Source organism: Heterodontus francisci, unplaced genomic scaffold (genome assembly GCF_036365525.1).
Source record: "Heterodontus francisci isolate sHetFra1 unplaced genomic scaffold, sHetFra1.hap1 HAP1_SCAFFOLD_545, whole genome shotgun sequence".
In the NCBI taxonomy this organism is placed as follows: Eukaryota; Metazoa; Chordata; class Chondrichthyes; order Heterodontiformes; family Heterodontidae; genus Heterodontus; species Heterodontus francisci.
The window spans coordinates 952,895-966,476 of record NW_027141258.1 but is presented as its reverse complement, the minus strand read 5'-3'; the positions used below and the strand labels follow the sequence as shown (position 1 = coordinate 966,476).

The following is a 13,582-nucleotide window of genomic DNA, read 5'->3' as shown; positions in this document are numbered from 1 at the left end:
GAGAGAGAGCGAAAAAGAGACTGGGAGAGAGAGAGAGACTGGGGAGAGAGAGAGAGAAAGACTGGAAGAGAGAGAGAGACTGGGACAGTGTGAGAGAGAGAGATAGAGAGACTTGGGGCAGAGAGAGAGATAGAGACTGGGGAAGAGAGAGAGCTAGAGACTGGGGAAGAGAGAGAGAGAGAGACTGGGGAAGAGAGAGAGAGAGAGACTGGGGAAGAGAGAGAGATAGAGACTGGGGAAGAGAGAGAGATAGAGACTGGGAAGAGAGAGAGATAGAGACTGGGGGAGAGAGAGAGATAGAGACTGGAGGCAGAGAGAGAGCGACTTGGGCAGCGAGGAGCGAGAGAGACTGGGGGAGAGAGAGAGAGAGACTGGGGGAGAGAGAGAGCCAGAAAGAGACTGGGAGAGAGTGAGAGAGAAAGTGAATGGGAGAGAGAGAGAGTGAGAGACTGGGGGGGGAGAGAGAGAGAGAGAGACTGGGGGAGAGAGAGAGAGAGAGACTGGGGGAGAGAGAGAGAGAGAGACTGGGGGAGAGAGAGAGAGACTGGGGGAGAGAGAGAGAGACTGGGGGAGAGTGAGAGAGACTGGGGAGAGTGAGAGAGACTGGGGGAGAGAGAGAGAGAAAGACACTGGGAGAGAGAGAGAGATATAGACTGGGGGAGAGAGAGAGAGACTGGGGGAGAGAGAGAGAGAAAGACACTGGGAGAGAGAGAGAGATATAGACTGGGGGAGAGAGAGAGATAGAGATTGGGGGAGAGAGAGAGATAGAGACTGGGGGAGAGAGAGATAGAGACTGGAGGCAGAGAGAGAGCGACTTGGGGCAGCGAGAGCGAGAGAGACTGGGGGAGCGAGAGAGAGAGACTGGGGGGAGAGAGAGAGAGTGACTGGGGGAGAGAGAGAGAGAGACTGGGGGAGAGAGAGAGAGAGACTGGGGGAGAGAGAGAGACTTGGGGCAGAGAGAGTGAGACTTGGGGCAGAGAGAGAGAGAGACTGGGGGAGAGAGAGAGACTGGGGGAGAGAGAGAGACTGGGGGGAGAGAGAGACTGGGGGGAGAGAGAGACATGGGGAGAGAGAGACTGGGAGAGAGTGAGAGAGAAAGTGACTGGGAGAGAGAGAGAGAGAGAGACTGGGGGGGAGAGAGAGAGACTGGGGGGGGAGAGAGAGAGACTGGGGGGGGAGAGAGAGAGACTGGGGGGGAGAGAGAGAGACTGGGGGAGAGAGAGAGACTGGGGGGGAGAGAGAGACTGGGGGGGAGAGAGAGACTGGGGGGGAGAGAGAGACTGGGGGGGGAGAGAGAGACTGGGGGGAGAGAGAGACATGGGGAGAGAGAGACTGGGAGAGAGTGAGAGAGAAAGTGACTGGGAGAGAGAGAGAGAGAGAGACTGGGGGAGAGAGAGAGAGACTGGGGGAGAGAGAGAGAGACTGGGGGAGAGAGAGAGAGACTGGGGGGGAGAGAGAGAGACTGGGGGGGAGAGAGAGAGACTGGGGGAGAGAGAGAGAGACTGGGGGAGAGAGAGAGAGACTGGGGGAGAGAGAGAGAGACTGGGGGGGAGAGAGAGAGACTGGGGGAGAGAGAGAGACTGGGGGAGAGAGAGAGACTGGGGGGAGAGAGAGACTGGGGGGAGAGAGAGACATGGGGAGAGAGAGACTGGGAGAGAGTGAGAGAGAAAGTGACTGGGAGAGAGAGAGAGAGAGAGACATGGGGAGAGAGAGACTGGGAGAGAGTGAGAGAGAAAGTGACTGGGAGAGAGTGAGAGAGAGAGAGACTGGGGGAGAGAGAGAGAGACTGGGGGAGAGAGAGAGAGACTGGGGGAGAGAGAATGGGAGAGAGAGAAAGAAACTGGGGGGGGAGAGAGAGACAGAGAGAGACTGGGGACAGAGATAGAGAAATACGATAGAGTGTGTGTGAGAGAGAGAGATGTGACAGAGAGAGAGAAATGGGAGAGAGTATGTGAGAGGGAGAGACTGGGGGGAGAGAGAGAGAGAGTGGAGGACTGTGGCTGGGACAGGGGGTCTTCACACTCGTGTCTGGCGGACGGAGTGTTTGGGAAAGACTGTCGTGTGGGCCTCTGAACCAGGAAGTGAGTGCAGGCAGCTGTCTGCCGGGAGCTGGAGCTGTTCCTATCTGGACGTTAGCTTCACCTCTGCGTCGTCAAGGTCTTGCCTGCTCCTGGACTTTGATCGACAGGACCCAGGACACGGAAAGGGCAGAGGGTGGCAAATTGCAGACATTCGAGTCCAGAGCTGTGTCTGCGAGGAGCACAGTGAGTGTCAAACACAGTGGTCTGTCTGTAAACACTGTGTATGTGTGTGTGTAAGAGATAGAGAGAGAGAGAGAGAGAGGGACAGAGAGAAAAGGAGACAGCCTGAAAGAAACGGAGAGTGCGAGACTGTCACCGTGTTATAGGCGGAGATGATGAAAGAGGCAGAGAGAGTGCGAGAGGGAGAGAGAAGGGGAGGGAGAGGCGGAGTGTGACAGATAGTAGGGGAGGGAGTGAACATGCATACGAGGGAAGACAGTGAAGGAAACAGTGCGGCGCTCCCTCAGTACTGACTCTCCAACATCACGGCACTCCCTCAATACTGACCCTCCGACAGTGCAGCACTCCCTCAGTACTGACCCTCCGACAGTGCGGCGCTCCCTCAGTACTGACCCTCCGACAGTGCGGCGCTCCCTCAGTACTGACCCTCCGACAGTGCAGCGCTCCTTCAATACTGACCCTCCGACAGTGCGGCGCTCCTTCAGTACTGACCCTCCGACAGTGCGGCGCTCCCTCAGTACTGACCCTCCGACAGTGTGGCACTCCCTCAGTACTGACCCTCCGACAGTGCAGCTCTCCCTCAGTACTGACCCTCCGACAGTGCGGCACTCCCTCAGTACTGACCCTCTGACAGTGCGGCACTCCCTCAGTACTGACCTTCGGACAGTGCGGCTCTCCCTCAGTACTGACCCTCTGACAGTGCAGCTCTCCCTCAGTACTGACCCTCCGACAGTGCGGCACTCCCTCAGTACTGACCCTCTGACAGTGCGGCACTCCCTCAGTACTGACCTTCGGACAGTGCGGCTCTCCCTCAGTACTGACCCTCTGACAGTGCGGCACTCCCTCAGTACTGACCTTCGGACAGTGCGGCTCTCCCTCAGTACTGACCCTCTGACAGTGCGGCACTCCCTCAGTACTGACTTTCGGACAGTGCGGCACTCCCTCAGTACTGACCCTCCGACAGTGCGGCTCTCCCTCAGTACTGACCCTCCGACAGTGCGGCACTCCCTCAGTACTGACCTTCGGACAGTGCGGCTCTCCCTCAGTACTGCCCCTCCGACAGTGCAGACTCTCCGACATCACGGCACTCCCTCAGTACTGACCCTCCGACAGTGCGGCACTCCCTCAGTACTGACCTTCGGACAGTGCGGCTCTCCCTCAGTACTGACCCTCTGACAGTGCGGCACTCCCTCAGTACTGACTTTCGGACAGTGCGGCACTCCCTCAGTACTGACCCTCCGACAGTGCGGCACTCCCTCAGTACTGACTTTCGGACAGTGCGGCACTCCCTCAGTACTGACCCTCCGACAGTGCGGCTCTCCCTCAGTACTGACCCTCCGACAGTGCAGACTCTCCGACATCACGGCACTCCCTCAGTACTGACCTTCCGACAGTGCGGCGCTCCCTCAGTACTGACCCTCCGACAGCGCGGCGCTCCCTCAGTACTGACCTTCGGACAGTGCGGCTCTCCCTCAGTACTGACCCTCCGACAGCGCGGCACTCCCTCAGTACTGGTGTGGAAGTGAGCAGAAAGGCATGGCACTATGCTAGATGGGAAATATAGCCAAGTTAGGAGTAGTCACTTTGCTGAACTCTGATGAAATGATTTAAAGCTTGAGAAACTGCAATGAAATAGTTAAAAGTAAAGGCTGAGAGTGTGAGATCGTATAAACTTACAGGCACTGGTAATTGCAAGGACATTTGTTCATTCATGACTTGATTGTGTGACTCCTTGTGGTTTGGAACAAATGGATTCCTGTGAGACATGCTGGCCATCCCTGTGTGAGTGATGATAAGGAATGAAAGGCCACACTATCACTGTATACTGTTGCTGCTTGGTGTTACTTCATGATGTGACTTGATAGAGATTACAGGATCCCAGGACTTATGACAATTGTGGGAAGCAAAATCAGTATCTTGTTTCCAACTCCTCTTCCTTTGCTAATTGTCTTAATGTCTGTTTTCTTTTAATCTTGCTGGTACAAAACAAAATTTTATTAGTAACAAGTATGTATTGAGAATGGAGTGTATTGTAACCTCAGTAACAGATGTACTACATGTCACCACGTGGGTGAAGTTGAATTGTACCGCACTGATTGGTTAAACAAGGGGGTGTAGCATGAATCTTAATGTATAAACAGTAGTACCTGTATCACAAACTTCACTTACTCTGAGGGGGGGGGACCCGACAGACTCTGGTGGAGTCAGTGTCACTGTTCTCAGAGTAAGTCCGCTGGCGACTGCGCAAATAAAGTAATTGATTTTACCTACACATCTGACTCAGTATATTTACTGAACCAGACTGAAGGCAAAAAGAACTCAGATTTACACTGGCACTCCCTCAGTACTGTGCGGCGCTCCCTCAGTACTGACCCTCCGACAGTGCGGCGCTCCCTCAGTACTGACCCTCCGACAGTGCGGCGCTCCCTCAGTACTGACCCTCCGACAGTGCGGCGCTCCCTCAGTACTGACCCTCCGACAGTGCGGCACTCCCTCAGTACTGACCCTCCGACAGTGCGGCGCTCCCTCAGTACTGACCCTCCGACAGTGCGGCACTCCCTCAGTACTGACCCTCCGACAGCGCGGCACTCCCTCAGTACTGACTCTCCAACATCACGGCACTCCCTCAGTACTGGCACTCCCTCAGTACTGGCACTCCCTCAGTACTGACCCTCCGACAGTGCGGCACTCCCTCAGTACTGACTCTCCGACAGTGCAGCACTCCCTCAGTCCTGACCCTCCGACAGTGCGGCACTCCCTCAGCACTGACCCTCCGACAGCGCAGCACTCCCTCAGTACTGACTCTCCAACATCACGGCACTCCCTCAGTACTGACCCTCCAACAGTGCGGCACTCCCTCAGTACTGACCCTCCGACAGCGCGGCACTCCCTCAGCACTGACCCTCCGACAGCGCAGCACTCCCTCAGTACTGACTCTCCAACATCACGGCACTCCCTCAGTACTGACCCTCCAACAATGCGGCACTCCCTCAGTACTGACCCTCCGACAGCGCGGCACTCCCTCAGTACTGACCCTCCGACAGCGCGGCACTCCCTCAGTACTGACCCTCCGACAGCGCGGCACTCCCTCAGTACTGACCCTCCGACAGTGCGGCACTCCCTCAGTACTGACCCTCCGACAGTGCGGCACTCCCTCAGTACTGACCCTCCGACAGCGCGGCACTCCCTCAGTACTGATCCTCCGACAGGGTGGCGCTCCCTCAGTACTGACCCTCCGACAGTGCAGCACTCCCTCAGTACTGACTCTCCAACATCACGGCACTCCCTCAGTACTGGCACTCCCTCAGTACTGACCCTCCGACAGTGCGGCACTCCCTCAGTACTGACTCTCCAACATCACGGCACTCCCTCAGTACTGACCCTCCGACAGCGCGGCACTCCCTCGGTACTGACCCTCCGACAGCGCGGCACTCCCTCAGTACTGACTCTCCAACATCACGGCACTCCCTCAGTACTGACCCTCCCACAGTGCAGCACTCCCTCAGTACTGACCCTCCGACAGTTTGACACTCCCTCAGTATTGACTCTCCAACATCACGGCACTCCCTCAGTACTGGCACTCCCTCAGTACTGACCCGCCGACAGTGCGGCACTCCCTCGGTACTGACCCTCCGACAGCGCAGCACTCCCTCAGTACTGACCCTCCGACAGTGCGGCACTCCCTCAGTACTGACCCTCCGACAGTGCAGCACTCCCTCAGTACTGACCCTCCGACAGTGCGGCACTCCCTCAGTACTGACCCTCCGACAGCGCAGCACTCCCTCAGTACTGACCCTCCGACAGTGCGGCACTCCCTCAGTACTGACCCTCCGACAGTGCAACACTCCCTCAGTACTGACCCTCCGACAGTGCAGCACTCCCTCAGTACTGACCCTCCGACAGTGCGGCACTCCCTCAGTACTGACCCTCCGACAGTGCGGCACTCCCTCAGCACTGACTCTCCGACAGTGCAGCACTCCCTCAGTACTGACTCTCCGACAGTGCAGCACTCCCTCAGTCCTGACCCTCCGACAGTGCGGCACTCCCTCAGCACTGACTCTCCGACAGTGCGGCGCTCCCTCAGTACTGACCCTCCAACATCACGGCACTCCCTCAGTACTGGCACTCCCTCAGTACTGACTCTCCGACAGTGCAGCACTCCCTCAGTACTGACCCTCCAACATCACGGCACTCCCTCAGTACTGGCACTCCCTCAGCACTGACTCTCCGACAGTGCAGCACTCCCTCAGTACTGACTCTCCGACAGTGCAGCACTCCCTCAGTCCTGACCCTCCGACAGTGCGGCACTCCCTCAGCACTGACTCTCCGACAGTGCGGCGCTCCCTCAGTACTGACCCTCCAACATCACGGCACTCCCTCAGTACTGGCACTCCCTCAGTACTGACCCTCCGACAGTGCGGCACTCCCTCAGCACTGACTCTCCGACAGTGCGGCACTCCCTCAGTACTGACCCTCCAACATCACGGCACTCCCTCAGTACTGGCACTCCCTCAGTACTGACTCTCCGACAGTGCAGCACTCCGTCAGTCCTGACCCTCCGACAGTGCGGCACTCCCACAGCACTGACCCTCTGACAGCGCAGCACTCCCTCAGTACTGACCCTCCAACAGTGCGGCACTCCCTCAGTACTGACCCTCCGACAGCGCGGCACTCCCTCAGCACTGACCCTCCGACAGCGCAGCACTCCCTCAGTACTGACTCTCCAACATCACGGCACTCCCTCAGTACTGACCCTCCAACAATGCGGCACTCCCTCAGTACTGACCCTCCGACAGCGCGGAACTCCCTCAGTACTGACCCTCCGACAGCGCGGCACTCCCTCAGTACTGACCCTCCGACAGCGCGGCACTCCCTCAGTACTGACCCTCCGACAGTGCGGCACTCCCTCAGTACTGACCCTCCGACAGCGCGGCACTCCCTCAGTACTGATCCTCCGACAGGGTGGCGCTCCCTCAGTACTGACCCTCCGACAGTGCAGCACTCCCTCAGTACTGACTCTCCAACATCACGGCACTCCCTCAGTACTGGCACTCCCTCAGTACTGACCCTCCGACAGTGCGGCACTCCCTCAGTACTGACTCTCCAACATCACGGCACTCCCTCAGTACTGACCCTCCGACAGCGCGGCACTCCCTCGGTACTGACCCTCCGACAGCGCGGCACTCCCTCAGTACTGACTCTCCAACATCACGGCACTCCCTCAGTACTGACCCTCCCACAGTGCAGCACTCCCTCAGTACTGACCCTCCGACAGTTTGACACTCCCTCAGTATTGACTCTCCAACATCACGGCACTCCCTCAGTACTGGCACTCCCTCAGTACTGACCCGCCGACAGTGCGGCACTCCCTCGGTACTGACCCTCCGACAGCGCAGCACTCCCTCAGTACTGACCCTCCGACAGTGCGGCACTCCCTCGGTACTGACCCTCCGACAGCGCAGCACTCCCTCAGTACTGACCCTCCGACAGTGCGGCACTCCCTCAGTACTGACCCTCCGACAGTGCAGCACTCCCTCAGTACTGACCCTCCGACAGTGCAGCACTCCCTCAGTACTGACCCTCCGACAGTGCAGCAATCCCTCAGTACTGACCCTCCGACAGTGCGGCACTCCCTCAGTACTGACCCTCCGACAGTGCGGCACTCCCTCAGTACTGACTCTCCGACAGTGCGGCACTCCCTCAGTACTGACCCTCCGGCAGTGCGGCACTCCCTCAGTACTGACCCTCCGACAGTGCGGCACTCCCTCAGTACTGACTCTCCGACAGTGCGGCACTCCCTCAGTACTGACCCTCCGACAGTGCGGCACTCCCTCAGTACTGACCCTCCGACAGTGCGGCACTCCCTCAGTACTGACTCTCCGACAGTGCGGCACTCCCTCAGTACTGACCCTCCGGCAGTGCGGCACTCCCTCAGTACTGACCCTCCGACAGTGCGGCACTCCCTCAGTACTGACTCTCCGACAGTGCGGCACTCCCTCAGTACTGACCCTCCGACAGTGCGGCACTCCCTCAGTACTGACCCTCCGACAGTGCGGCACTCCCTCAGTACTGACCCTCCGACAGTGCGGCACTCCCTCAGTACTGACTCTCCGACAGTGCGGCACTCCCTCAGTACTGACCCTCCGACAGTGCGGCACTCCCTCAGTACTGACTCTCCGACAGTGCGGCACTCCCTCAGTACTGACCCTCCGACAGTGCGGCACTCCCTCAGTACTGACCCTCCGACAGTGCGGCACTCCCTCAGTACTGACTCTCCGACAGTGCGGCACTCCCTCAGCACTGACTCTCCGACAGTGCAGCACTCCCTCAGTACTGACTCTCCGACAGTGCAGCACTCCCTCAGTACTGGCACTCCCTCAGTACTGACCCTCCGACAGTGCGGCACTCCCTCAGTACTGACTCTCCGACAGTGCAGCACTCCCTCAGTCCTGACCCTCCGACAGTGCGGCACTCCCTCAGCACTGACCCTCCGACAGCGCAGCACTCCCTCAGTACTGACTCTCCAACATCACGGCACTCCCTCTGTACTGACCCTCCAACAGTGCGGCACTCCCTCAGTACTGACCCTCCGACAGAGCGCGACTCCCTCAGCACTGACCCTCCGACAGCGCAGCAGTCCCTCAGTACTGACTCTCCAACATCACGGCACTCCCTCAGTACTGACCAACAATGCGGCACTCCCTCAGTACTGACCCTCCGACAGCGCGGCACTCCCTCAGTACTGACCCTCCGACAGCGCGGCACTCCCTCAGTACTGACCCTCCGACAGCGCGGCACTCCCTCAGTACTGACCCTCCGACAGTGCGGCACTCCCTCAGTACTGACCCTCCGACAGCGCGGCACTCCCTCAGTACTGATCCTCCGACAGTGCGGCGCTCCCTCAGTACTGACCCTCCGACAGTGCGGCACTCACTCAGTACTGACCCTCCGACAGTGCGGCACTCCCTCAGTACTGACTCTCCGACAGTGCGGCACTCCCTCAGTACTGACCCTCCGACAGTGCGGCACTCCCTCAGTACTGACTCTCCGACAGTGCGGTGCTCCCTCAGTACTGACTCTCCGACAGTGCGGCACTCACTCAGTACTGACCCTCCGACAGTGCGGCACTCCCTCAGTACTGACACTCCGACAGTGCGGCACTCACTCAGTACTGACCCTCCGACAGTGCGGCACTCCCTCAGTACTGACTCTCCGACAGTGCGGTGCTCCCTCAGTACTGACCCTCCGACAGTGCGGCACTCCCTCAGTACTGACCCTCCGACAGTGCGGCGCACCCTCAGTACTGACTCTCCGACAGTACGGCACTCCCTCAGTACTGACCCTCCGACAGTGCGGCACTCCCTCTGTACTGACCCTCCGACAGTGCGGCGCTCCCTCAGTACTGACTCTCCGACAGTGCGGCACTCCCTCAGTACTGACCCTCCGACAGTGCGGCACTCCCTCAGTACTGACTCTCCGACAGTGCGGCACTCCCTCAGTACTGACCCTCCGACAGTGCGGCACTCCCTCAGTACTGACCCTCCGACAGTGCGGCACTCCCTCAGTACTGACCCTCCGACAGTGCGGCACTCCCTCAGTACTGACTCTCCGACAGTGCGGCACTCCCTCAGTACTGACTCTCCGACAGTGCGGCGCTCCCTCAGTACTGACCCTCCGACAGTGCGGCGCTCCCTCAGTACTGACCCTCCGACAGTGCGGCGCTCCCTCAGTACTGACCCTCCGACAGTGCGGCACTCCCTCAGTACTGACTCTCCGACAGTGCGGCACTCCCTCAGTACTGACCCTCCGACAGTGCGGCGCTCCCTCAGTACTGACCCTCAGACAGTGCGGCGCTCCCTCAGTACTGACTCTCCGACAGTGCGGCACTCCCTCAGTACTGACTCTCCGACAGTGCGGCACTCCCTCAGTACTGACTCTCCGACAGTGCGGCACTCCCTCAGTACTGACTCTCCGACAGTGCGGCACTCCCTCAGTACTGACTCTCCGACAGTGCGGCACTCCCTCAGTACTGACCCTCCGACAGTGCGGCGCAGCACTGAACTAAACCCCTGGGTGGAGGTTTCTGTCCCTCGCTGGCGTACCACTCACTTTGGAAGTCAATATAAGTTATGGGTTATAAATATAAAACAGTCACTAATAAATCCAATGGGGGAATTCAGAAGAAACGTCTTTCCCCCAAGAGTGGGGAGAATGTGGAACTCGCTCCCACAGGGAGTGGTTGAGGTGAATCGTATCATAAGAACATAATAACTAGGAACAGGAGTAGGCCATTCAGCCCCTCGAGCCTGCTCCGCCATTCAATATGATCGTGGCTGATCTCATCTCGGCCTGGAGTCCGCTTTCCTGCCTGTTCTCCACAACCCTTCAACCCATTACTAATTAAAAATCTGTCTGTCTCCTCCTTATATTTACTCAATGTCCCGGCATCCACCGCACTCTGGGGTAGTGAATTCCACAGACTCACGACCCTTTGAAAGAAGTAATTTCTCCTCATCTTGGTTTTGAATCTGCTGCCCCTTATCCTAAAACTGTGACCTCTCATTCTAGATTGCCCCACAAGAGGAAACATCCTCTCTACGTCTACTTTCTCAATCCCCTTAATCATCTTATCTACCTCAATTCGATCTCCTCTCATTCTTCTAAGCTCGAGAGAGTAAAGGCCTAAACTGCTCAATCTCTCTTCATAAGACAAACCCCTCATCTCTGGAATCAATCTCGTGAACCTCCTCTGAACTGCCTCCAATGCAACTACGTCCCTCCTCAAGTAAGGCGACCAAAACTGTACGCCATAGTCCAGGTGCGGTCTCACCAATGCCTTGTACACTTGCAGCTACACTTCCCTACTTTTATATTCTATTCCTTTAGCAATAAATGCCAAAATTCCATTTGACTTCCTTCTCACCTGCTGCACCTACATACTAGCTTTCTGCGATTCATGCACAGAAGCACTCTGAAGTTTCTCTCCGTTTAGATAATAATTTGCCTTTCTATTCTTCCGACCTAAATGGATAACCTCACACTTATCCACGTTAAAATCCATCTGCCAAATTTTGGCCCATTTATCTAATCTATCCATATCCATTTGTAAATTTCCTATTTCTTTATTGCAACTTACTGTCCCACCTATTTTAGTGTCATCTGCAAATTTGGCTATTGTACCTTCTATCCCTGCATCCAACTCATTAATATAGCACCCCACTAGTTACATCTTGCCAACCAGTAAAGGACCCATTTATCCCGACTCTCTTTTCTGTTGTTTAGCCAATCCTCTATCCAAGCTAATAAATTGCCCCTAACCCCCATGTGATCTTCCCTTGTGTATTAACCTTTTGTGCGGCACCTTATCAAATACCTTCTGGAAGTCTAGATATACTACATCTAGAAGATCCCCATGATCCACTTTACTTGTTACATCTTCGAAGAAGGATGTATCGATGGATTTAAGGGGGGGGGGGGCGGAATCTGGATAAACACATGAGGGAGAAAGGAATGGAAGGATATGGTGATGGTGGGGCGGGAGGAGATGGGGAGGTGGATTGGGAGGAGGCTCATGTGGAGCAAAAAACACGGGCACGGAGCTGAAGGGCCGAATGGCCCGTTTCTGCGCTAATTCTTTCTGTGTCACCCCCCCCCAGCAAAGGCGAGGATGGACACTGCCACCTACCTCACTCGGATTGGCTACCAGGGCTCAACCCAGCCTTCGTTGGAGAACCTGATGGAGATCCATCGGCGCCACGTTCTCTCGGTGCCCTTTGGCAGCCTGGGCATCCACTGCGGGGAGAGGATTACGCTGGAGCTGCCCGCCCTCTACCGCAAGATCGTGGGGGGTCGCCGAGAGGGCTTCTGCTACGAGGTCAACGGTCTGTTCTCCTGGCTTCTGGGGGCGCTGGGCTACGAGGTGGCTCTCCTGTCCGGACGGGTCCAGAACATCGAGACCCAAGTGTTCGGCCCGCCTTACGATCACCTGATCCTGTTGGTGGAGCTCGAGGGGCGGAGGTGGCTGTGCGACGTCGGATTCGGGAATTCCTTCCGCGTGCCCCTCCCCCTGGAGGACGGGGCGCAGGCGGTCCAAGAGAACGGGGTCTTCCGGCTGGCCGAGGACCAGGGCACTTGGCTCCTACAGAGGTCCCCCCAAGGGTCGGGGTGCGACCGCGCGTCCGAGGCCACGCTTTACAAGTTCACCCTGCGGCGGAGACGGCTCGAGGATTTCGCCGCCATGTGCGAGTACCAGCAGACCTCGCCCAGCTCAATCTTCGCCTGCAAGTCGTTCTGCTCCCTGCACCTGCCCAGCGGCCACCTCACTTACATGGGCAGGAGGCTGATCGTCACAGAGTACACCGCCGACGGCGAGCGCAAGGCCACCACGGAGCTGGAGGAGAAGGAGATCCCCCACGTCTTGAAGGGGCGGTTCGGAATCACGCTGAGCAATAAACTCGTTCCAAAAGACGACCGGATTGTGCCACAGCCTCAGGCGGACTGAGCGATGGCGTGCGAGTTAGGTTCGGGGCGTGGCTCCGTTCAGCGAATGAATTTTATTTTTCAAAGGAAACCTACATTGAATGCGTTTTTCATTCATATCTGGAAAACAGGGAACGTCCAGGGTTATCACACTGGGAACTGCACTGTGAGCAGGGGACACCCAGGGTTATCACACTGGGAACTGCAGTGGGAGTGGAGGACACCCAGGGTGATCACACTGGGAACTGCACAGGGAGAAGAGGACACCCAGGGTGAACCCACTGGGAACTGCACTGGGAGCAGAGGACACCCAGGGTTAACACACTGGGACCTGCACTGGGAGCAAAGGACACCCAGGGATAACAAATTGGGAAAGCAGAGGACACCCAGGGTGAACACACTGGGAACTGCACTGGGGAATGAAGATGCACAGGGTAATAACACTGGGAACTGCACTGGAAGCAGAGGACACCCAGGGTAAACACACTGGGAACTGCACTGGGAGCAGAGGACACCCAGGGTTAAAGCACTGTGAATTGCATTGGGACCAGAGGACACCCAGGGTTAACACACTGGGAACTGCACTGGGAGCAGAGGATACCCAGGGTTAACAAACTGGGAACTGCACTGAAAGCAGAGGACACCCAGGTTTAACACACTGGGAACTGCACTGGGGAATGAGGATGCACAGGGTAATAACACTGGGAACTGCACTGGAAGCAGAGGACACCCAGGGTAAACACACTGGGAACTGCATTGGGAGCAGAGGACACCCAGGGTTAAAACACTGTGAATTGCACTGGGACCAGAGGACAACCAGGGTTAACACACTGGGAACTGCA

General features: G+C 57.3%; 1 protein-coding gene across 1 annotated transcript; it reads left to right on the top strand.

Annotated features, from left to right (window-relative positions):
• Positions 1–2,091: 2,091 nt before the first annotated feature.
• LOC137362558 (arylamine N-acetyltransferase, pineal gland isozyme NAT-3-like) lies at positions 2,092–12,831 on the top strand. The gene is made up of 2 exons (XM_068026952.1): positions 2,092–2,264; positions 11,918–12,831. Exon 2 carries the CDS (start codon positions 11,929–11,931, stop codon positions 12,760–12,762), a length of 834 nt encoding a protein of 277 aa, XP_067883053.1. The 5' UTR covers positions 2,092–2,264; positions 11,918–11,928; the 3' UTR covers positions 12,763–12,831.
• Positions 12,832–13,582: the final 751 nt, after the last annotated feature.

What these genes read in the sequence shown, in the direction of transcription:
- LOC137362558 (XM_068026952.1), top strand. Translation starts at nt 11,929, where the DNA reads ATGGACACTGCCACCTACCTCACTCGGATTGGCTACCAGGGCTCAACC.